The sequence below is a fragment of the Eleutherodactylus coqui genome, chromosome 6 (genome assembly GCF_035609145.1).
Source record: "Eleutherodactylus coqui strain aEleCoq1 chromosome 6, aEleCoq1.hap1, whole genome shotgun sequence".
Lineage (NCBI taxonomy): Eukaryota > Metazoa > Chordata > Amphibia > Anura > Eleutherodactylidae > Eleutherodactylus > Eleutherodactylus coqui.
The window spans coordinates 47440150-47465920 of NC_089842.1; the positions used below are offsets into that span (position 1 = coordinate 47440150).

Genomic DNA, 25771 nt, shown 5'->3' on the forward strand with positions numbered 1-25771 from the left:
AAATCTGTGCCCATTATACACTTATGGTGCACTTTTCGTCCATCTCGGAGTTCAGCTTGGCTTAAAATCCATAGTTCCTGATAAGAGGGACCACACGCTGAGTTCTCCATGGGCAGCGCTGATAACATCCTTTCAGCAGCTGTCCTGCTGGAGAACAATAGCGATGCATTTAGAGAACAGACCGCCCGCTGTTCTCTAAATACATGCAAATGAAGATAGCTGGCTAATAATGGGCTGATTAGTACCTATGCAAAATGATCGATCAAAACTGTCAGTTTCTGACGAATTTTGAGCGGTCATCTGTGTGTGTAAATGCACCTTTTACTAATCAGCACTGTGTGGAATAGTCATATACTCCATTGTCTCTATACGTGATCAACACGAAAAAGATAAAAGACTGATACAACAATAGAATAGGAGAAAAGTGTTTGTCATTTACGTCAGGCAGTGCTGATCTCAAGGGAGGTGAACATTTGTCAGATACCTCTTGTACCACTCATCTCAGGGAAGGTAAAGTAAAAAAGAATCAACACTCCTATGTCTTCAGTAATATGTGTAAGGTTTATTCACCTATGGCTCTAAGGGCTCATGTCCACATGCGGCCCGCAGCCGAGGACCCTGCTTACCCATCTGGGTCTTCGTTATTCTGACCTGCGTATGTGTGCAAAAGTGCCGACCAGCACCCAAGCACACATTCGCAGTAGAGGTTTGGTTTTTTTTTCAAACTCCTGCTTTCCCACCGAATCCACAGCCCGTCCGCAATGTCAATTGCAAACAGGCTGCAGATCAGACAGCTTCTATTGACTTCAATGGAAGCCGGCCGCGTGGGAACCGCAGCAAATTGGAGCATGCTGCGATTTATTATCTGCAAGTGGAAGCTGCAATTGGTTTCCGCTCGTGGACATGAAGGAGCTTTTTACCATAACATGCTGTGGAGGCTTATTGCTGCGGAATCCAGAGCTGAACGCCTGCTCCGGATTCTGCAGCTAACATCCATCTGTGGACATTGGGCCTAAATAAAGCAAGGTTTCAACTCCTCATTTCAAGCATGAAAATGGCTCAAATATGGAAATGAAACCCTGGGGACCCCAAGGAGAAACAGAAGTGGTCTATAACTGCTTGTCTCTTGCCCAGCCTACAAAGCACTCAATGAGCGCTATGTAGTGAATATAAGAAAAAGGCAGTGTCATTCCCTCTATTGAATCTGGTGATTACATGATCGCTGGCAAGCCATGGCATGAGTTAATGGGGTTTAGCAGATTGGGTTCAGCTTTGCCAGTAACTATTGTTCTTTAGGAGGACGTTTTTCCCGATAGCTGAGGCTCCTATGGATGCCCCGCTTCTACTGGAAATTGTGAAATAAAAAAAAATTAGTGCCATAAAATCACTAAAAAGTGTCCGGTCCTTTTTATTCTGGTGATTAAGGAGTTAAGGGAAATGTAACTGTCTGAGAATAGCCTCAGGTCAGTCTCATAGGCTCCATTATATAGACACCACACAGTCAGAGATTCATGCATTGGGGGGACATGTAAAAAAAGTACTTTCTATCTCAGGACTGTATATGGCATCTGTTATTAACACGTCCTGGAAAAACATTGGAAGCAAAACTTCTGACTATTTGTGTCTCCTGCTGTGATTTCCTTGTAGCGCACACACTTGGAGAACACTAATCAGAGGCTTCTGGAGGAGCTGTCACAAGTCCAAGAGCAGAAGGAGCAGTTACACAAGGAATACGATAAACTCTCCAAACATCTGGATGAGTATATCAGGTAAGATCAGGTGAAGAGCCGCCAAGCCAGGCTGATGCCCGCCGGAGACCAAGAAACGAGCCGCTTGTGTCGGGTAAAGCCTTACAAAGTAACAGCACTCTATCAAACAAGTGTAGAAACTCCGAAGCCATACCGCATTCATAGAGTTACTAGAAGGAGGGCTATGTGATTGGGAGCTTGTATTCACATGAAAGCTATTTTTGTGTTTTTGGGATATTTTCTTTTTCTGTTCAACCAGGAAATATAATGAAAGACAGCTCCGCTATAAGGCCAAACTCAGCCAAGCCAAGGAGGTTCACCTAAGTGAAGTAAACCACCGAGACCTGCGCATTAAGCAGCTGGAGATGGAGCTTGCCTTCAGCCGGAGCCAGGCAGAAAAGGTAAAAAGGAGGCTGCCGTCATCCTGAATGTGTTACGGTGTATTATACATAGTGCACTCTAAGGGTTCCTTTACACAGGCCAATAGTCACCTTAGTGATAGTCGGTCAGAGGAGTGATTTATGGGTGACTGTCATCCCATGTAAACACAGGACCCAACCAGGCAAGTGAGCAAGAATCACTCACGTGTTAGTCGCTAACACCCTAAAAATCAAGCGACTGTCTGCCCATGTAACAGGCAGTTAGTCACCTATGAACATCTGCCTGTTTACACTACGGAGTGCCCGACTTCATTCAGTCAGCGATCATCACTTGCGCACCCACCAGTCATAAGTACCATAAGGGTGCCTGTACACAGGACAACTATCAGCCAAAAGTCACTCAAACCAGCGATTTTCTGCAATAGTTGTCCATTGAAAACACGGAACCCAACAATTACTGAACAAGAAATGAATCGTTAGTGGGTAGTCCCTACCTCTCAGCTCACTGCGACTAGTTAGCGACATCTCGCTCAGTGTAAACAGGCAGTTAGTCATCTTTGAACTACTGCCTATTCACAGTGAATGGAGACGGGCGGCCGGAAGAGATCGGTTCTGCCTCCATTCACCGTGTGAATGCAGGGGGTGATAAGTCTTTGGATAACTGGTGGCCTTTATGCACCCCCCAGTCGTCCCATGTGAATCCACCCTAGGCATGATGAGGGCTGCACAGTAAAGTAGTATTGGTTTTGTTTCGGATGACTGTCTTATGTAACTTGGACAGCCTGGGGGCATCTTAACTACCGTACAGCACACATTTTTGGAGGGTGCACCAATGCTGCTCTGATGCTTATCTGTTAAATTGTTGTCCTTTTCTTCCATTAGGAGCAGCAGTGGATCAGTAGGATCACAGCGGACAGCGAGCATCTGCATGAGGAGAAGAGGCATTTGCTGCAGAAGATCACAGAGTATGAAGCTTCGGACAGAAATCACAAATGGAAAATGCTGTCAGTGCAGAACAGGTACAGATCAATGTGATGCAAGGACAGATGTGCCACCAGCACTGATGGCCGGTGAGGCGCCTGCCCCTCTGCATGACCGGGGCATTGAGGGACAATCGTTACCTTCCGTATGGAGGAGCTAGAGATATTTCCACATGCTGGGAAATCTTTGTGCTCATGCTACTCTGTGCTTACACAGTCATGGAGGAGGCAAACGGCACATAGAACAAGCCAGCATTGTATGTGCAGCGCTCATACATTACAGGAAGCTCCTACAGTCAATCCCATTCCTGTATTTTATGTAGATGTACTCATTTTAAAAATGGAGAACTATAAATTTTAAAAAATCTCTTTTTTTTATACTTTTTGTACAAATTACTCCTAATGAAAAAAAAAAAATCAGTAAAAAAAGGTATTACTACTTGTCGGTGATGTTACGGACACTTTGCGGCAATGTTAGTTGCCTGCGATGTTACTGTCCGTTGTCAGTATTGTTACGAACATTCAGCCTTTGTGACTGACAATCCTCAGTAAGGTTTCTGCCTCTATGAGATGTATATACCTTACCAACATACTGCGCAGCAGAAATGAGAGATTCCAGCTCCACATGGGCGTCGCATCATGAAGTAAGGGCTCGCTCACATCAGCATTGGATTTTCCATCTCTGGAGAGCGCGTTATTTACCCCGCACGGTGAATGTCGTCAGAAAAAAAACATAAACGCCAGAATTGCACTTTTTTGTGCAGCCCGTCTCCAGGAAAAAAATGTAATAAGAAGTGATCGAAAAGTCTTTTGTACTCCAAAATGGTGCTAATAGAAACTACAGGACGTCCTGCAAAAAACAAGCCCTCCCACAACCAGATCTAGAAGATGGCGGCAGAAAATAATTTTTAAAAGTTGGGGAAAAATTGAAAGTAGTACAGCAAAAAATAAACTATATTAATTTGGTACTGTAGTAACTGTAATGACCCAGAAGATAAAGTTATCATGTCATTGTTGTTGCAGTGTGTACTCCTCTCAAAAATCTTGGGATTTTCATTTTTTTTTTTTTTTTTTCATTTCACTTCACTTTTTTTTAAACGTTTTTTAGTACATTATATAGTACCATTGAAAAATACAACTCGGCCCGCAAAAAACAAGCCCCCTGAGATGGATAAATAAAACTTAGGATTTTTTAAAAGGGTAGAGTCCGTGTCCTTGAGGCGTTAAAGAAAAGGACCGCTGCACAATACCTGTCTATTTACTAGATGCCTCTATATAATAAAGTATATTCTGTATAACAAAAGAAATTGGTATACCGACATATACCGGTCGGATTTAGACCAATTCAATAGTCCGTTGGCTTCCTTCGCCCCTCGGGGTGAACGGTGACCTGTGGATACGTTTTAGCGTGTACATACATACAGCACATACATCATACATACGCAGCAAGGGCAGTGTGAATGCACCCTTCCATCTGGTGGTCTTCGGGGATCACAGGGAATTCAGTTACTTGCTGTAATGAATATTCATAGATGAAGGATATTTCTTTATTACAGGGCAGATATTCTAGATGGAGAAAACCGCCAACTCCAGGAGAGTCTGCTGCAGCTTTATAACCAAGTGGCATCACTGGAAAGAGTGTTAAAGAAACTGCAAGCTCTCAATCTCACTGTAAGTATTAAAACCACAGAAATAGCTCATTAACGTCTAAATCATAACTATGCTCAAACGTGTAGTGAACCCCAATAGCCCACCTCCTTCTTTAGTGGGGGCCGCATGCTAGAGACCTGTTTTGCTGTCTTGTGCCCTTTGATTATTCGCTTGTCTGGGTCATGAAGGTTACACCCTGCAGAGCCATCACTATTGTTGGGCACAGATCACATCATTGGGGGGTAATGGGCTGAACTGGATGGACATATGTCTTTTTTCGACCTTACATACTATGTTATTGGAGAGCACGGTGTTTCCTTCGTGCCAAAATGACATCTTAAATGGCTCTATAATGTAATAACGTCAGCAGGTAGCCCCTTATATTTCAGCCTATTAGACGTCTGGGTATGTGTGATGTGGAGAGACATGAGATATTTGGATTTATGGCAGATGTTTGGATTTACACATATGGATTCTTAGGTTATAGCATTATATTTGGACATGTTAGAATGCCTCTCTGCAGAGTGAAGCTAGTATAGACATCCATTGTCATGTAGTGTGTGTAAGGGAAGCCATAATCAGTACTTTCTGTAGTCCTCTCATTTCGGTAACGCCTTTACTACGGTTCCACATAAAGAACTTGGAGATAAGTTATTAAAAAATTGGACATAAGCATTTGCCAGTGCAGTGGATTCGCAGTTGGAAAAGATAGATATCAGTGTTGTTGGTAACAGTGTGTTCTGAACATCAATGGGTTACAAGTGGTGACAAGCGTCTGTCCTGGGCCCTCTTCTTGTTAATATGTCGGTAAGTGACATGGGAGAAGGTATGATAGGTAAGGTCTGTCTGCTCACTGATGACACAAAAGCGTGCAGTAGGGTTGATACTCCTGGTGGAGTCTTCAACATGGAGAAGGATTTCGTCTTATTGAATAAATGGTCAAAACATCTGAAACGGCAGTTTGTTTCCAAATGTAAAATAATGCACTTTGGGGAAAGCAATCCTCAAACTGAGTATCATATTAGCTGCTCAGTATTATCCAGGACTTCAGAAGAGAAGGATTTAGGGGTTCTAGTTTCGAACAGCCTTAAAATGAGTCCACAGTGCAGTCAGGCAGCGAAGAAAGCAAGTAGGATGCTCGGCTGCATAGAGAGAGGAATAACCAGATAATAGAAATCTATTCTACCAAATAGAAAGAGGGAGATTGTGATCTCAGTGTACAGAGTTCTGGTGAGACCACATCAGGAATACCGTGTTCAGTTCTGGAGACCCCATCTACAGAAAGACATTGATAGAATAGAACAAGTCCAAAGACGGGCTACAAAAATGGTGGAATGTCTCAAGAACAAAACTTATCAGGAAAGATGTAAAGAATTTACTTTGTAGAGGAGAAAAAGGAAAGGGGGATATGATGGAAACCTTTATATGTTACAGAAGGAAAGAAGGAAGAAAGAGACATAATGGAAACCTTTATGTATGTGACAGAAGGCAAGAAGTGAGGGGGACATGATGGGAACCTTTATATATGTTACAGGAGAAGAGAAGAGAGAGGGGGGATATGATGGAAGCCTTTAGATATGTTACAGGAGGAGAGAAGGACATGATGGAAGCCTTTAGATATGTTACAGAAGGAGAGAAGGGAGAGGGGGACATGATGGAAACCTTTATATAGGTTACAGTAGGAGAGAAGGGAGAAGGGGACATGATGGAAACCATTATATATGTTACAGGAGGAGAGAAGGGACATTATGGAAACCTTTATATAGGAAATAGGAGAGAAGGAGGAGATCATGAACGATCAAAGCCTTTTTTAATATGTATAAGGTTCAAGTGGCAAGTTCATTTATTAGGAAGCTAAATACTAGAGGCACAATCTGAGATTAGTTGGAGGAAAAATCAGAAACAACATGGACATATTTTATTACTGAAAGAGTAGTAGATGTTTGGAACAAATTTTCAGCAATCTTCGTTGGAAAATCAACAATAAATAAACTCAAGCTGCCTGGATAAGTGTAGATCTATCCTAAGAGAAAAATAAACAGTAATGTAAGGATAGACTAGATGGACCATGTGGGATTTGTCTGCTGTCAATTTTCCATGTTTCTTTATACTATATACTGGAAGTGAAGGAAGGCGTGCCATTTTCAAATCTTTTTTTCTCTATTTGCTACCAAGCCTCTCTGAGCATCATGATATATAACTTTCCCTTTAAACTTTTTACTTTCTTATATCTTAGGATATTACAAAGGTATTGTCACCTGAGTTTCTGCTAAGAACAGATGCAATATTACATCATAGGTAAGAAATAACACATCTATCTATCTATCTCATATCTATCTATCTATCCATCCATCCATCTCTCTAGAGCCCAGTTAGGGTTTTTATTTAGAAAAAAAAAAGTACAGTCTGACGCATCATTCACAATTAGAGATGAGCGAACGTACTCGTAATGAGTACTTACACACCCGAGTACCGCCATTTTCGAGTACTTCAGTACTCGGGCGTAAAGATTCGGGGGGCGGGGAGAGGCGCGGCGGTGCGGGGGGTAGCAGCGGGGAACAGGGGGGAGCCCTCTCTCTCTCCCTCTCCCCCCCACTCCCCACTGCTACCCCCCGTGCCGCCACGGCGCCCCCCGAATCTTTACGCGCGAGTACCGCTGTACTCAAAAATGGCGGTGCTCGGGTGCGTAAGTACTCGTAACGAGTACGTTCGCTCATCTCTATTCACAATCTAAGGGTAAAAGCCCATTTACACAGGGGACAAATGTCAGGCAAACAATGCCCGACACTCGTCCCTGCACATACTCGCTCTCGCGCTGCTGCACAGGAACAAGTATAGCTGGCTTTCTGACAGCGTGGCCAGCAGGGGGTCGTGACGGCAGGAGGAGATTTATCTCCTCGCTCTACCCTGCCCCTCTCCATTCACTCATCGTAGCGGCTGTTCAATACTGAACAGCTGCTATTTTCACTGATCGCTCATCGTTTAGCTCATCATCCATCGCTTATGCAGCATAAATGGGGGAGAGCGAGGAGAGAAATCTCCTGCATCCACCCCGCTGTGAGCCAACGATACTCGCTCCTGTGCAGCAGCATGGAAGCAAGTATGTGCAGGGATGAGTGTCGGACATCGTTTGCGTTAACATCGGATGTAGAGGAGTTTTCTATCGTAGATTTTGCTACACAGTGACTTTCCATTCTTGACACAAATTTGCATCCTATTCTACCCATTGCATTACTACTTATGGACGGGAGAACTCATATGTACCCCTGAAGAGGAGGGGCAGAGCCTAACCCTGCATTGTTGAGATCAGTGTAGTGTAAGGGCCCTTTGACATAGGACAACTTTCAGGTGCAGAAGTGCCCGACAGCAGCCCCAGGAAAATCGCTCAGTGGTATTGTAATATGCTGGACTAGACCAGAGAGCATTTACGATGGTCCTTCAAGTTACAATGGCCTCAGGATACAATATGCTCAGCACACATTGTACGTTGAATCTGGTTTCATGTCACAATGTTCTGAGAAAGACCAATGTCACAGATAGTCCGGATCTGCGGCGCATGCACTTTTCTTGAAAATCCAGCCAATCAACATGGGCATTCACTGGTAAAACACGTCACTGATTGGCTGCCTCTCTACAGTGCAGTATGGTACTACATGTAATGTACCGCTTTTTACCTGAACCAGGATGAGCGACTCTGTTGGACGCCAGGTGATGGCGGCACACAGTGTGATCTGTAAACCCTGAAGAAGCTCCTGTACTCACATATAAAGTGATTTACAGCTCTTTCTGACTATCGTGTAAGGACCTGCTCTATCTGTATTAAGGTGCCTTTATACGGTACGATTATCGTTCAGATTTCCGTTATCCAGCAAAACTCTGAACAATCATCGGGCAGTGTAAATGCATGCCCGACTGAACGACGACCCAGAAGTCTTCCACTTCTCATTCGTCATCCAGTTTCTGCATGCAGAAAACTGAACGACAGATCGGCCTGTGCAAACAGGTGGCTGTTCACTTATGAACGACTGCCTGCTAACTGTGAATGGAGGCGGGAGGACGGGAACGATCCTCAGCCCCGTTCCGCCTTGATTCACTACCGTGCCTCCATTAGTCAGCGATGCTTGTTCCTGTGTCACAGGAACGATTATTGCTAGGACGAGCTGTGGGGCAACAGATGTTCATGTGTAAAAACACCGTAATTATCTGCTTCATTTTCTTTAATCTGTATTTTGTATTGCTTTTTTGATGGCTTTTAGGAGGCTTTGGAAGCAATCACCAGTTTTCCATAGAGTTATTGTTACAATATTTTCACCATACAATGATCATTCCCAAACCGCTGTATAGCAGCTAATCTATCCATCCATATGACCCCACATCACTCTGCCATTAGAGTTGTCTGATGATTAAAAACTTTTCTTTTCAGCTCCTCGGAAAATGAACCAGCAAGTTCACCTGTGATGTCAAAAGTAATTGCCACTGCAAAGCGTGAACAATCCCCAGAAATCCCTGTTAACCTGTCTTTATTAAACTCGGACACATTGGAAGTTGGATATCTCAATGTTGCTTCCCCTGCTGCAGTCCCCCTCACGTCCATCGATAAGCCTGTGTCTCCAGAGCCGTGCATTGACAATACGTGAACAGAGGCGACTATCGGGTTGGGTCTTAGTGATTCATGAACAATGTTACTTACCAATGAGTATCATTAATGAGAGTGCTGATCCACTCACCATAGTGATGACAGTTAGCAGTTTGCACCTTTGGGAAGTAACTGTGATGGAGTTAGGTGCCTTCCCTTTAAGCGTATTAATCCTCATGCTGCTACTTGCACAATGACGTTGCACAGACACCAATAACAGCAGCGACCTTATGAGGCTGCAGATGTTTGTATTTTTATACTAGTTTATTAAAACCTTTTTTAAACTCCCTAGATGATCTTTGGTTTCTTCTTTGCGGCTGAATGAATACCGAAAATATGGAATGTGCTCGGCTTTTTGCCCAGTCTTCTATTACTGAATGTGTCAAAATGTCAATATCATGCCATTTATGCACACATGGACCACTGAGGCCAGTGATTGGCTGTAGAGGTCTTGTGAATGGTGAATGCTATTGACCGCTGCATGAGCTTTCGGGACTGGGTAGGGAGGGGGGAGGGGGGGATCTAAGCAATGAGTTTATTTTGTACCATTTTGTAAATTACAGTAATCCCCTTTTAAAAATGGGATATTCTATACTGGGACGATTGGCTAATAAAAGCCTCTTCAGAAGATGCTCCGTCTTCAAACTATTATTCAGTTACTTCAATGCTTGGGTTGTTTAATGCATTGGGAAAAGCCTGTCATCATTCATCAAGAATAAAGATGCCTTCAGGCTTCGTCATAAATTCCAAGGAGACGATTCTCTATTCTTCCTGCTTGGCAAGAAAAAATCCTGGCAACAGAGGGTCTTAACCCCTTAGTGATGCCGCCTATTTTGGCCATAAGGGCACAATGAAATTTTGGGGATATCCACTTTTCAACTTTTCAAAACCCATAATCTTTTTTTTTTTTATTCTTCCGTCGACCTGGACATATGAGGGATTGCTTGTTTGTTTGTTTTTTTGGGTGACAAGATTTACTTTTTATTAGTAACATTTTTTGAGTACATACGATGTATTGTATAACTTAAAGGGGTTGTCCCGCGAAAGCAAGTGGGGGTATACACTTCTGTATGGCCATATTAATGCACTTTGTAATGTACATTGTGCATTAATTATGAGCCATACAGAAGTTATTCACTTACCTGTTCCGTTGCTAGCGTCCTCGTCTCCATGGTGCCGTCTAATCTTCAGCGTCTAATCGCCCGATTAGACGCGCTTGCGCAGTCCTGTCTTCTGTCTTCTGAATGGGGCCGCTCGTGCCAGAGAGCGGCTCCTCGTAGCTCCGCCCCGTCACGTGTGCCGATTCCAGCCAATCAGGAGGCTGGAATCGGCAATGGACCGCACAGAAGACCTGCGGTCCACCGAGGGTGAAGATCCCGGCGGCCATCTTCACAAGGTAAGTAAGAAGTCACCGGAGCGCGGGGATTCAGGTAAGTACTACCCGTTTTGTTTTTTTTTATCCCTGCATCGGGTTTGTCTCGCGCCGAACTGGGGGGCTATTGAAAAAAAAAAAAACCCGTTTCGGCGCGGGACATCCCCTTTAATTTTTTGGGATGGCAGGGAGAAAAAAAAACACATCAATTCTAACCTTATTTTTTTTACAACATTAATCATGCAGCATAAATGACACAAACATTTTCTGCAGCTTGATACGTCTATGCCAGTTCCAAAATTATATTTTAATTTAAGTTTTAAATTTAAAGATATATTTTTTAAAGTTTTTCCACTTTTGCAGAATAAAAACCTTCTATTTTTTTTTTTTTTTTTTTAAATATATATACGGTATATATATTTTTTTCTTCTCTGCATTCAAAGTTCCATAACCTTTTTAATTTTTTGGCAACAGAGCTCTGTGAGGGCTTGTTTTTTGCTTGATGAACTGTAGCTGTTATTGGTATCATTTTCAGGTACATGTGTTGTGTTTTGCAAGCCGAAATGAAAAAAATAAAACATTTTAGCTCTGTTTTTTTAAAATTTTGAAATGACGTTTGCCGTGTAGGATAAAAAGGGTTTTCAATTTATTGTACAGGTCATTATGAATGCGGCAATACTAGAGATGAGCGAGCGTACTCGGAAAAGCACTACTCGCTCGAGTAATTTGCTTTATCCGAGTATCGCTGTGCTCGTCCCTGAAGATTCGGGTGCCGCTGCAGCTGGCAGGTGAGTCGCAGCGGGGAGCAGGGGATAGAGGGAGAGAGAGATCTTACCTCCGTTCCTCCCCACTCTCCCCTGCAGCTCCCCGCTCCGTGCCGGCACCCGAATCTTCAGGGACGAGCACAGCGATACTCGGATAAAGCAAATTACTCGAGCGAGTAGTGCTTTTCCGAGTACGCTCGCTCATCTCTAGGCAATAGCAAACATGGGTTTTTTGACTTAAAAAAAAAAAAAATTTAAACAGAGGGGAAAGTGTGTAAAAACAAAAAACAGTTTTTTCCTTTAACCATTCTTTTACGATTTCTTTTAATATTTTTAGTTTTAGGTTTTTCTGTGTCGCTGCAAGGGACTTGAAGCTGTAATGTTATGATCGCACTGATAGTACATTGCAGTACTTCTGTACTGCAATGCATAATCGTTTCTCATAGCGTTCACAGACCATTGCAGACCCGGACACTATTTTCTGTCTTCCAGTTGCTATGGCAACTCATTGGCCCTCCGCGATTACATTTTGGCGACCCAATGACGTCAGAGGGAGCACCCTCCCTCTGTGAACCCTTTACATGCAGCAATCAACATTGATCTTGGCATGTAAGGGAATAAGAGCAGGGATCGGTTGCAATAAAATTGAATTTTAACAGCTATGCATAGGCGATAAAATTGTCACTTATCCTGTGGAAAGGTGATAAAAGTCAATCTTAGTACAACCTCTCAGGAGCTGCTGAGGCTGTTCTTTGGACTTTATTCTACTTATGCCCCTACAAAGAGAGACCCTTAGCCTATGGAATTGCAACCCAGAGGGGTTGCACAGCAGGTTGCAAACTGTCATTTCAAACCAGTCAAACTCAGATGGGGAAAACCTCTCAAAGAGGGCTCTCATTTTGGTGCTACTTATTGTTCAATCCCTGTTATTGCGCTGCTGGTAGGACATGGGGGGAGGGTTGATTTCTAATGTTAATCTGTTTTCCCTTAGTCCTGACAGGGGTAGAGGTAAATGATCCAGGGAGATTAGTCCTGAACTGAAACCCCAACAAGTTTGCAAAGTTGGCAGATGAGGGATGTCTGCTCCAGTATTAAGGCAAAAAGGAGTGCGGGGAAGGCTAGGCAGTTCCTGGTAGTGGGAGACTCAAATATTAGGGGGGACAGACCAGGCAATCTGCCACAAAGACCAGGATTGTCGAACGGTGTGCTGTCTTCATGGCGTTCGAGTTCAACACATCGCAGATCAGGTACACATTAGCACCAATGACAAAGTTAGAGGTAGGTGGAAGGTCCTTAAATCCGTTTTTCAGGCAACTAGGATGTAAGTTTTGGGCAAGGACCTCCAAGGTGTTGTTTTTTGTTTTTTTTTAATATCCCCTGTATCACGAGCCAAAAGAAAGGCAGTTAATGGAGGTAAAGAAGTGGCTCCAGAGTTGGTGAAGGAAGGAGGGGTTTGGGTTACTGGAGAACTGGGGTGACTTTGCTGTTGGCTATAGGTGCTACCGTAGGGATGAGCTGCATTTTAATGGGGAGGAGCAGCTGTGCTGGGGGGAAGATGGGTAGAAGGTTGAAGGATTGTTTAAACGAGGGACTGGGGGGAAGAGGGTGACCAGAGAGATACGGGGGGGAAGACAGTGTAGACAGTGCCCTGCGACTAAGTAATGGAAATGGGTGTGCAGTGGGGGGAGGCGTAAGTACAGTTAGAAATGACAGGATAGTTAATAGGGATACACGTAACATAAAAAAGGACCAAAACCTTCTAAACTGTATGGTAACTAATTCTAGAAGTCTGACCAATAAGGTTGACGAACTAGAAGTAATAATATCTGAGGAAAACTACAACACAGCAGGAGTAACGGAAACCTGGTTGGGTGAAAGCTGTGATTGGGCAGTGAACTTACAGGGTTACCGTCTGTTCAGAAGGAATCGTAAAAAAAAAGTAAGTCTCTAAGTAAAATCCTGCTTAAAGCCCACAAAATGGGAAGATATATGGAAGGGAGATGAACATGTGGAGTCTCTCTAGGTGAGGAAATACATGGAGGAAAAAATAAAATCCTTTTATAGGGGATTTCTAAAGACCACCAAATATAACAGAAGCCACTAAATATTATATTACTGAGGCAAATAGATGAAGCAGTAAATCACAATGAGGGTATTATTATGGGGGGATAGTGGGAAGCTGAAACCTGCGGATCTCATAATGGTAACAAGTTTCAATAACCAAAGAAAATTGCATTACCCAATTCAGAGGTGTAACTTGAAGTTCCTAGACCCCAATGCAAAACCTGTAATAGACTGCCTGTCAAAAAACGGGAGTTTTTTCAGGAGCGATCAAAGCATCGCTGGTTGTAGTCCTGTAGGAGGACTAAAGTGCACCCATACCTTCCAAAATGTGATTGTTCCCAGCAAGAGAAACCACGTAATCTTGTAGATATGAGACCTTTTAATGGCTAACAAAAATACATGATGTAATAGCGAGCTTGTGAACCAACGCAGGCTTAATGGATTGGATCTGAAGAGGCATGGATATTTATACACACTTATAACATACATACTTATGACAAGGCACAGATATGGATGTGATTGGTTCACACTTAAAAGGAATTCTGCAACAGCAAACAAACTTTTTTTGTCTAGGCACTGATAGCGGAGTGAAAGTTTTATGGTCCCTAAATAATTGTTGGGGGGGGGAAAGGTCGGCAGGCTAGAAATGCTACAAGAGGTACACTGACATTTTTAACTAAACACTGATAGGGAGTGAAAGTTTATGGTCCCTGAATTACTGTTGATCGGGGTCTTATCTGTGCAATAAATATCTCACACTTCCCATTCACGCATAAATCCTGGGGAACAATTTAACCCAGTAAGAGCGTGTCAAAGGTTTATATCAATTTATATTCCCAAATTCTTCTGTGGTTTTGTGACTTGAAACCACTCTTCAATATCAGAACTCTCATATACCCTATGTTATGCCCATGATTAGAGAAGTGCTTGGCCACAGGCAATTCTCTTTTTCTGTGTTTAATCGTGTGGCGATGAGATCTCATCCTGGCTTTGAGTTTCTGTCCTGTTTCTCCAACATAAAGACCCCCAACAGGACATTTACTGCACATGATCAGGTACACAACATTGGATGTGGAACATGTAAATGTCCCCGGGAACTTATAGTCCTGCTGTGTGTTGGGGATCCGTATCCTGTCCACAGTCAGTATATGTGAGCAGGTCTTACAGCTCCTTACATTACAGGGGTATGTTCCTTTTTGTGTGTCAGAGGGTAATGCACTCCTGATTATACAGTTCCTCAAGTTAGGAGGTTGCCTGTAACACAGAAGCGGAGGGTCCGGGAATATGGTGTTCAGACGGTCATCTTTGTGCAGGGTATGGTGAAGTTTCTTTGCGGTTTTCCTTAGTATCTCTAGTTGCGATTTGTTGGTCACGACTAGAGGTACACAGTTGTTTCTTTCCTTCTCCTTGTATTGGAGTAGTTGATTCCTGGGTATCCTGGTGGCTCTGGTGATTTGGTCATCAATTGAGGTGGGATGGTAGCCCTGATTTATAAATGTCCTTTTAAGATGGTACCTCTCTGTCTGTTGGGTTGGAACAGATCTGGTTATACCTAATGGCCTGGCTGTAGACAATGGACTTTTTGATGTGTTTAGGGTGGAAATTGTCCCATCTGAGGTATGTAGGCTGATCAATCAGTTTCCGGTACAGGGATGTCTGTGTTGAGTTGTTTAAAATCTTTATGGTGGTGTCCAAAAAGTTGATTTCTGTATGCAAGTAGCTTAATGTCAGGTTTATGGTGGGGTGGAATGCATTGAATCTTTCATGGAATTTTATTAATTCTTGTTTGGTGTGGGTCCAGATGATCATGATGCCATCAATGTAGCGGAAGTAGGCCAATGGTTTGCTGGGGCAGGAGGCCAGAAAGTCACTCTCCAGTTTGGCATGTTGCGGTGCCATTTTACTGTCAATGGCAGTCCCCGTGAGTTGCAGGAATATCTCTTTGCCAAAGGAGAAATAATTGTGTGTGAGAATGAATCTTGTGAGTTGTAGCACTGCATCAGAGGCGACCCCATTGGCCTCAAGGTGCGCCTGGTAGGTAGTCAGTCCATCCTCGTGTGGAATGTTGGAACACAAGGATTCCACATCCATAGTGGCCAGGATGGCGCCATTGGGGAGGGGACCTACGGTTGACAGTTTGTTCAGTAGGTCCGTGGTGTCTTGCAGGTAGCTGGTTGTGTTACTCACCAGTGGTTTGAGGATGCCTTCCACCCATCCTGAGATTCCTTCAGTGAAGGTACCCACACCTGAGATAATAGGCCTTCCTGGGTTGCCAGCTTTGTGTAGTTTTGGAAGCATGTAAAATATTCCAACCTTGGGGTTCTCCGGTATCAAGTCCAGAAGTTTTGTGGAGCCCACAGACAGGCTTCTGATGACCCTTCTCAATTCCCTCACATATTTCTGAGTCGGGTCTTGATTCAGTTTGGTGTAGTATCTGGTGTCCGTCAGCTGTGTGTCTGCTTCTTTCTTGTAGTCCGATGTATTCATGAGGACTATAGCACCACCCTTATCTGCAGGCTTAATGGTGATTTCCTTGTTGCGCTTAAAGGGGTGGTCTCGCGAAACCAAGTGGGGTTATACACTTCCGTATGGCCATATTAATGCACTTTGTAATGTACATTGTGCATTAAATATGAGCCATACAGAAGTTATTCCACTTACCTGCTCCGTTGCTAGCGTCCTCGTCTCCATGGTTCCGTCTAAATTCGCTGGCAGCTTGCTTTTTTAGACGCGCTTGCGCAGTCCGGTCTTTTCCATTCAGCACGAGCCGCTTCAGTGTGCTCCCCGCTACAGCTCTTCTGCGCATGCGCAGACGAGCTGTCACTGCTCGGGAGCGCGCTGAAGCGGCCATTCTGCACCATCCTCTGTTAGAGGAAGGTGCAGAAACTGGAGCTGCCCAGCGGAGAAGACCAGCCCAGCCCAGCCCAGCAGCCCCGAGAAGCCTCCCAGGTAAGTGATGGGTCGGGGGGGGCTGCCGCTGCGCCGGGGGGGCTGCCGCTGCGCCGGGGGGGCTGCCGCTGCGCCGGGGGGGGCTGTCGCTGCGCCGGGGGGGCTGTCGCTGCGCCGGGGGGGCTGTCGCTAGGCCGGGGGGGGCTGTCGCTAGGCCGGGGGGGCTGTCGCTAGGCCGGGGGAGCTAGCGCTAGGCCGGGGGGGCTGTCGCTAGGCCGGGGGGGCTGTCGCTAGGCCGGGGGGGCTGTCGCTAGGCCGGGGGAGCTAGCGCTAGGCCGGGGGGGCTGTCGCTGCGATGGGGGGGGCTGTCGCTGCGCCGGGGGAGCTAGCGCTGGGGAGCCGGGGGCTAGCGCCGGTTACCTGCTGTCTGGTCGGCGGCTGCGGGGCGTCTGGTCGGCGGCTGCGATGCGTCCGGTTGCCATGGAGACACAGCTGGCGGCGTCTCGGGAGCGCGCACGTCGGGCTGCAGCGAGCGACGGGGAAAGAGCCGGCGGCCATCTTGAGGAAACTTTTATAACTTGCTGAAACGCTGGAACGGTAAGTACGAACCAGCTAGAAATGTCATTTACAGGGGGGCTTAGTAATGTGTGTTTAATGGGGGGGACTGGGCAAAAAAAAAAATTAACTGCTTCCTCGAGACATCTCCTTTAAGTGCATGGATGGCCCTTCTTTCCTGCATATTGATATTAAATGTTTCACTTCCATGCTTGTCCAGTATAGTGGATTGCACCGCATGTCTAAAGGAGTCTATGTATTTGTCCAAAGTGGGATTCCGGCCAGGAGGGGGCGTCCAATCAGACTTCTTTTTGGCCCCAAGTTTCTCCTGTGCTTGTGTGCTTGAAAGTCCTGTGTCCTCTTTATCATGAAAGAATTCTTTCAGTCTTAGGCCTCCTTCCCACGAACGGATTTCCGCCGCGTAATTCGCGGCGAAAATCCGCTGCGTTGCCCGCAGCTATTAGGTTCTATTGAACCTAATAGCACAATGCTCACGATGCGTAATTCCACCGCGGAATTACGCACCGCGATTTCTCCCGTCCTCACCCGCAGCATGCTCTATTTTCTGCGGGTGAGGACGGGCTGTACGCACTGACGGCTTCCATTGCAGTCAATGGAAGCCGTCCATTCACGCTATCTCCCGCTGTCACCAGCGGGAGATAGCGTGAAAAAACGCTTTCCCGCCCACCGCCGCGCGTCATATGACGCCATATGACGCGCACGGCCGCGTCACGTGACACGGCCGGCCGCGTCACGTGACACGCTCGGTGACGCGGCGGTGGTGGGCGGTGACGGGCGGTGACGCGGCGGTGGTGGGCGGGGAAGCGATTTCACGCTATCTCCCGCAGGTAAGTATAGGGGCTCTGGGGGGCGCCGTGACGGGCTTCACTGCGTAATATTACGCGGCGGACCCCGTCACGCTCGTGGGAAGGAGGCCTTAGTCTTCTGAAATATTCCTCCATATCACTACAAAGTTCTGTTTTGTCAAGCGTTTTAGTGGGACAGAATGAAAGTCCCCTGGAGAGGACACTGAGCTCCACCTTACTGGGGTTGTGAGATGACAGATTGATAACACAGCTGATTTACCTTTGTGCGTGTCCCGTTGGGGGTCCTGTTCCATCCTGCCAGACTCGGGGTGCTCCTGATCCCTGTTGGGGTACAGGCCTGCTTTGAGTCGAAGTCTCTGGAGTTTCTTTTCCTTGTTCTGAATAAGGCAGCATCGTAGTGTTGTATAAAAGTGTTGCATTTCCAGGTTCCCGTCCTCTGTAAGTGTATTTCTTAAAGTTTGCATGTCCACAGGGGCCTTATTCTTGTTGCTGTAGAAGACATGGGTAAGGTGATTCCGCAGTCTTCCACTACCGCCTTCTATTCAGAAAATCGTTCCAGCGCTTGTTTATACCAAAGGATGTGCAGCAGACAAGCAATGGTTTTTAGATCCGTACAAAAGATCTAATTGGTGATAATATAACAATTTATTGCTGATCGTTCGGTCGCTGCATGAGTTTACATCTAACAATTAGCATGCAAACCACTAACGATCTAAGGATTATTCGTGCAATAATTGTCCTGTGTAAAAGGGCCTTAGGGCAAAACAGATTTACATCAGAAACCAATGCTTTATCTTTGCAAACCCCGTACTTGTCTCTGTTCTTGGAAGTTCTTCGTTTTGTATTCTGCTGTAAATGTGAGCTCAGGTTGGGTGACAGCAGTGTGACTATCAATTTGGGGACCAGAATACAGGTAACCACAAGCACAGAAGTTGTACCATGCTATACTGGCTTGTTTTACATCTTGTATAACAGGCAAAAAAAATCACATAGCTTCTGGATAAAAACAGCCAAGCTAAAAATCTGTACAATGAATGTGCACTTTGCTGCATACAAAGCTAGAGAAAAGTCAGGCTTGTTGGGGATGATACATAACACAGCATCTGCTACAATGTAATAAATCTTTGGCCTCTGGCTCTGTTATGACTGTCTCACTTCACTCTGATGTAAGTTTTACATTGTTTCTAAATTGATTCAATAGCAAAAACAATTCAGTTCATGAGAGACAGCGCCATCTACTGTTCAAATTATTTTGATGATGCTTATTTAATTTTTTCAATCTTAAATGTTTTCAATCTTAAATCATCTGATTTTTCTTAGATTCTGTAAACCAATTATTGAGGCATATTTTTGACTGCAAAGCAAAAAAGCTAAAAAAGTCCTTAAAAATAAATTAAAATGTAAAAATGAATGGCAGCGGTGGGATTCGAACCCACGCCTCCAGAGAGACTGGAGCCTAAATCCAGCGCCTTAGACCGCTCGGCCACGCTACCTTGTAATGAAAAAAAATGAAGTGCTTATGATGGGCACGTAGAATTTGATGCACAAACCCATATGTCGTTTTCTTTGAGGCATCTCTCTTGAGAATTTCCATAGAACCAGTTGTTGGTACATTGCTACTTTTCTTAGAACTGTCTCTTTAAAGGGGTTTTTCCAGAATAAAAAGTTTTGCCCTATCCACAGGGGATAAGTTGCTGATCGGCGGGGCTCTCACAGGATTTCCTGTCACTGTGGGGGTTGCTTCTTCCCCAACAGTCACATCATGAATGAAGCCCTGGCCCAGCATGCACAGTCAGTACTCCATTCGCTTTTAATGGGACTACTGAGATTCCTGAACGGCACCGCTTGGGTATTTCCATCACTCCCTTTGAAGTGAATGGAGCGCTGACTGTGCATGCTCGGCCAGCGCTCCTTTCATAGTGATGTCACTACTGGGGAAGAAGCAACTCTTACAGTGACAGGAGAACAAGACATGGTCCCATTTTCAAGATCAGCGGTAGTCTCACTGGTGAGGGCCCCACCTGGGGATAGGGAATAGCAGGTTATTCTGGGAAAACTGTGGACTTCCCGAATTCTGCACCCGTTACGTCCATGTGAGCCTGGCCTTACCCAGACAAAGTTGCAGAAAATGTATCAAACTTTCATGAAAATCTCTCCTCCTCTCCCACGTCCTACCATTGTTGGGGTCCCCTAGGGCTCGGTCCACGGCCCCCTCCTCTTTTCCGCAATCGGACAAACCACCCAGCTAAACACCTCTTACCGCGACATCTTAGCACCTTTCCTCCAGAACATGAAAGACAGTCTGTCCACTGTCTCTAACACCAAGTCCTCCCTTTTTCTCAGACTGAACCTCTCAAAAACTGACCTCCTCGTCTTTCCTCCTTCTGCCAGCCGATCTCCCCCCAAAATCTCCATATAAGTATCTGGCACCATCATAACCCCCAGACAGCGCGCCCGCTGCCTTGGGGATCACACTGGATTCTGACCTCTTTATTCCCCCCCACATCCAATCCATGTCCCGAACATGCCACCTGAATCTCAGGAATATCGCCCATTTCTCACTACGAACACACTAAAGACACTTGTCGTCGCCCTCATCCAGTCCCAACTCGACTACTGCAACATGCTGCTTATTGGCCTTCCCTGCACCAAACTCTCCCCTCTCCAATCTACACTAAACGCAGCAGCTAGACTCATCTTCCTATCAAGTCACTTCTCAGATGCCCCTGCACTATGCCAGTCACTGCACTGGCTGCCCATCCACTACAAGACTCAATTCAAACGTTTTACTCTCACCCACAAAGCTCTCTAGGTTATATAGAGTGTGCAATCAGGAAAACAGGGTGGAGTAAAAAGCAAGAAACAAGGGACGAGAACAAGCGTTAGCAGGGGAGCTTGTCAGAGGGCTGGATAGCTCCACAGGTAGCACCGCTGCCTGGAAGACAGGAGCTCTTGGGTTCAAGCACTGACACTCTGGTGTTTTATCCTATAGCTATATACCAATTGTATGACTATGTATAAGCACACACCAGATATAACCCTAATACATGGTGAGCTTGTTTCTGATCAATGTACATTGTTTTATTCATGAAGCTTATCTTGTGATCGCCAGGTATACACTGTGTCTAGCTGATAATCTCACAAACCCAGACTGAATTTAGATTTGGGGTTTGTTGCAATTTCACATATAGGTCAGAAAAATCATTGTGGGAAGAAAAAGGTAATAAAGCAGACTGTGTTTTTTAATAGATACATTTCACTTTATCTTGTTCGTTATGTGGACAGGTGAAGGGGAGAGTTCTGGATGGAACATAGGCGTACCATCATGGGTCGCAAAGGCGACTGGGCCCCTGCACTGAGAGGGCCCAGAGGCCGCCATCTGCCATGTACAAATGCACATTCAGTGCGTTAATGGCTGGACGCACAGCTGGCCACATGATTGGTGCCGTGCGGCCGACAATGCGAGCCAGAGAGGAAGCCAAAGCAGAGAAGAGAGGGAGGCAGACGCATGGCACGGCACAGAATAGAGCGGCGCAGGATGATAATGTGTACGGCAGCCACATCTGCGTGCCCTGCTGCCCTCCTCACACTATCTATCTATCTATCTATCTATCTATCTATCTGTCTCCTATCTATCTGTCTGCCTCATATCTATCTATCTATCTATCTATCTATCTGTCTCATATCTATCTGTCTATCTCATATCTATCTGTCTGTCTGTCTCATATCTATCTGTCTCATATCTATCTATCTTATATCTATCTATCTCATATCTATCTGTCTGCCTCATATTTATCTATCTCATATCTATCTCTCTGCCTCATACCTATCTATCTGTCTATCTCATATCTATCTCTCTGCCTCATACCTATCTATCTGTCTATCTCATATCTGTCTGTCTCATATCTATCTGTCTGTCTTATATCTAGCTATCTGTCTCATATCTATCTATCTATCTATCTATCTATCTATCTATCTATCTATCTATCTATCTATCTATCTATCTCATATCTAATTATCTATCTATTTCATAACTATCTACCTCATATCTATCTTATATATCTATTTTTAGTAAATAATGATGTCTGAGTTCGTAGATAATTCATTAACCCCTTAAGGCCATGGCCTATTTTGGCCTTAAGGACCAAGCCTTATTTTTCAAATCAGACATCTGTCACTGCTTTTACTTATCAATGTGATTCTGAGATTGTTTTTTCTTGACATATTGTACTTTATGTTAGTGGAAAAATTGCATCAATAAATTTTGTGTTTATTAAGGAAATACAATCCAACTTTACTGCAAATTTGGAAAAATTCACAATTTTCAAACTTTGAGTTAATCTCTTTGTAAGACAGATAGTCAAACACCACCAAATAGTTAATAATTAACATTTCCCATAGGCCCACATTATGCAATAATTTTTTTAATTAAAAAAAAAAAAATTTACTAGCTAATTTCAAAAGCTGAATTGTTTAGGGATCGATTCAGTTCACGTGTGGATTTTAAGAGGCTGGATATCAGAAAACCCCCATGAATCGCCCCATTTCAAAAACTGTACCCTTCAAAGTCTTCAAAATTTTTTGACTATTTGAACAACTACATCATTGCTGTTTTAATGTCTACATCCCGAGGACTTATGCATTCCAACCTGTCTTACCCAAATTTGATTAATTCTCTGAGATTAGACAAAGCTATTTAATTGTTCATTAATCGGGGCAATCAATCTGAAACTTTGAAAAGTATTAGTGATCCAATGACTGGTCTAGAAAAACTTATGCCATGACAACATAAAGTATGGTAGGATGCCACAACTCTTGAACTCGCTCACATTCAAATGTGATTATTCATTTTTAATTCAATAGAACAATAGTTTAAATTAATTCAATTAATCATTAATTATCTATTGTGCCTTCACTCTGGTAGGGGAGAGGGAGGTCCCATAACCCTTTTTTGACCATATTGGGTGGTAAGGGAGTTATATAGATGACCTCATTTGCAGTCAACCTTTGTGTCAGTCCTGGATTTTCCTACATTAGTGATGATAATTTAATATTTATCCTTGAACCTCATATTAATCCCAAAGCACTTATTGTTGATGTCTCAAGGCATTGGAGTAACAAAAGGATAGATTCTAGATTGTTTAGTTAGCCTATCGCTGGCAACACGTTGTTGTTTTCTACAAGTTGCCGCCCTCCTCATCCTGTCATCAACATACCTGTTGGTGAGATTGTGAGGGCAAAAAGAGCTTGTTCCCTTGCCCACGTTTATCAATTTTAATCCCAAATCATTTTTTCAAGGTTCAGGGCTCTTTCCCACGAGCGCATATCAGCTGGCCGATTCAAATGCATCGGATCACATGGGCGTATTTCTGAGACGTAGAAACGCCCGGCCAAGCCAATATAGCGCCGGGCGTTTTTACGTCGGACCCGAAAGATAGTCCTGGAACTACTTTTTGGGCTGGAATACGTCCAGCCGCTGCATGGGCTTCTATGGGAGCCTATGGCAGCGGCCGTAGGTGGGAGGGAGTTTAGCAGCATGGCTGCTAAACTCCCTCCCTCTTTTCTTCTCCACCCCACCCCCCTCCGTGCAGGCTCACCTCTCATTCCTCCCTGCTCGTTCTGTGCAATGGGGTGGGGCGGAGCTAAGCACCAGTCCACCCCGCCTTCTCCCATTAATGGATATGGACAATGGCGGGGTGTGGGCAGAGCTAAGCACCCACCCTCTCTCCCCCCCCCTTGTCTACAGCCATGAATGGCAGGAGGCGGGGCAGACCAGTGCTTAGCTCCACTCCTGCTTAGCTTCACCCCACTTAGAAATTTCTAAAATGTTCCATTATGTTTAATTGTACCATCGAAAAATACAACAGGTCTTACAAAAGATAAGCCCTCACGTAGTTATGTTACCAGAAAAATAAAAAAGTTAAGATTTTTTTCAAAGTGGGGTTAAAAAACGAAAATCAAGAAAAGATAAAGGGCTACTGCGGGAAGGGGTTAAAGGGCTCCTTCATATTTTTTCTGCATTCTAAGGCCTCATGTCCACGGGGAAAATCAGATCCGCTGCAGATTCTACATGTAGAATCTGCAGCGGGTCCCTCCTGCCCCGCGGACATGAGGGCTGAAAATAAGAATTTAAAAGTATTTACCATCCGGCGCGGGCGGAGAAGATCAGCTGTTCCTCACGGCCGGATCTTCATTTTCGGCCGGCGGATGAATCCCTGACGCCGGCGGCACGTCGCCGGCACGTCGCCGACGTGCCGCGCGCATGCGCCGGGCACATCCGCCGAGCCGAAGCAAGGAAGATGCGGCCGTGAGGAACAGCTGACCTTCCCCGCCCGCGCCGGATGGTAAATACTTTAAATTCCTATTTTAGGTCTCCCGCGGATCCGGACGGCTTCCATAGGCTTCAATAGAAGCCTGCGGGAGCCGTCCCCGCGGGAGACCCGCACGAAAATGGAGCATGGTCCGGATTTTTCCATGCTCCATTTTTTTTAAAATGCCTTTTATTGACGATCCGCGGGTATTTATCTACCCGCGGGTGGTCAATGCATCCCTATGGGATGCGGATCCGCATGCGGGAGATCCGCTGCGGATCTTAAATCATAATTTGCCCGTGGACATGAGCCCTTAGGCCTCATGTCCACGGGGAAAATCAGATCCGCTGCAGATTCTCCATGTAGAATCTGCAGCGGGTCCCTCCTGCCCCGCGGACATGAGGGCTGAAAATAAGAATTTAAAAGTATTTACCATCCGGCGCGGGCGGAGAAGATCAGCTGTTCCTCACGGCCGGATCTTCATTTTCGGCCGGCGGATGAATACCTGACGCCGGCGGCACGTCGCCGAAGTGCCGCGCGCATGCGCCGGGCACATCCGCCGAGCCGAAGCAAGGAAGATGCGGCCGTGAGGAACAGCTGACCTTCCCCGCCCGCGCCGGATGGTAAATACTTTAAATTCCTATTTTAGGTCTCCCGCGGATCCGGACGGCTTCCATAGGCTTCAATAGAAGCCCGCGGGAGCCGTCCCCGCGGGAGACCCGCACGAAAATGGAGCATGGTCCAGATTTTTCCATGCTCCATTTTTTTTAAAATGCCTTTTATTGACGATCCGCGGGTATTTATCTACCCGCGGGTGGTCAATGCATCCCTATGGGATGCGGATCCGCATGCGGGAGATCCGCTGCGGATCTTAAATCATAATTTGCCCGTGGACATGAGCCCTTAAAGACATATAAAACATGCCAAATGTTTTGTGTTTTAAACTTTTATTTAACTTTTTGCACATGTATTTTTTTTCTGGCATTTTCGAAGTCCTGTGGAGAAGCTGATGGGAAAAAAACACCACAGCTACAGCATACAAAAAGAGATGCCAAAAACCAAAATGCAGGGTATGTAGATTTTTGCATATTTTGTTGTACATATGGATACAGCATTTTTGTGATTGCAATATGCAAAGGGCATCTGAAAATATGGAGAATGTTGAGTATGAATCCAACCTATGCCTTAGGGGCTTATTCCAACGCAAATATATCGGTCTGTGTTTTCACGGCTGGACGATATACGCTACCATCTAAGCAGTCCCCCCTTCCCTCCCCCTCACCAGCTCTCTGCCTCTCTCTTCCACTCCTGCGTTTGTAATGGGAGGGGGCGGGAGTGGAGCTAAGCTCCATTCTGTCCCGCCCACTTCCATTGCTAGCTATGGACATGGGGCGGGGAGGGAGTGGGAGCTTAGCTCCACCCCATCCCGCCCACTCCTATTGCAAAACGCTCAGAGGGGAGGAGAGAAGCAGTGAGCCGGTGAGGGACAGCGTATATCGGCCGGGGCGTGAAAACACGGCCAATATACGCACGTCTGAATAAGCCCTTAAGGGTATTTTGGGTCTTCATGCTCAGAGTAAAATCTCACCTTTTGG

At 45.2% G+C, this 25771-nt stretch overlaps 1 protein-coding gene and 1 non-coding gene across 4 annotated transcripts in view; one reads left to right on the forward strand and one right to left on the reverse strand.

The window, feature by feature from the left end:
- Positions 1-9685, forward strand: part of CCDC30 (coiled-coil domain containing 30) — a 61618-nt gene extending 51933 nt beyond the window's left edge. For all 3 annotated transcript variants that reach the window (XM_066606734.1, XM_066606736.1, XM_066606735.1), the window contains 6 exons: positions 1648-1769; positions 2008-2149; positions 3011-3147; positions 4665-4779; positions 6995-7056; positions 9182-9685. In XM_066606734.1, coding sequence (XP_066462831.1) covers positions 1648-1769; positions 2008-2149; positions 3011-3147; positions 4665-4779; positions 6995-7056; positions 9182-9395 — 792 coding nt within the window. In that variant the 3' untranslated portion in view covers positions 9396-9685. The remainder of the gene's footprint in view (positions 1-1647; positions 1770-2007; positions 2150-3010; positions 3148-4664; positions 4780-6994; positions 7057-9181) is intronic.
- Positions 9686-19276: 9591 nt separating this feature from the next.
- Positions 19277-19358, reverse strand: TRNAL-UAG (transfer RNA leucine (anticodon UAG)). Its single transcript has one exon. It is a non-coding gene; the product is annotated as a tRNA-Leu (tRNA).
- Positions 19359-25771: the final 6413 nt, after the last annotated feature.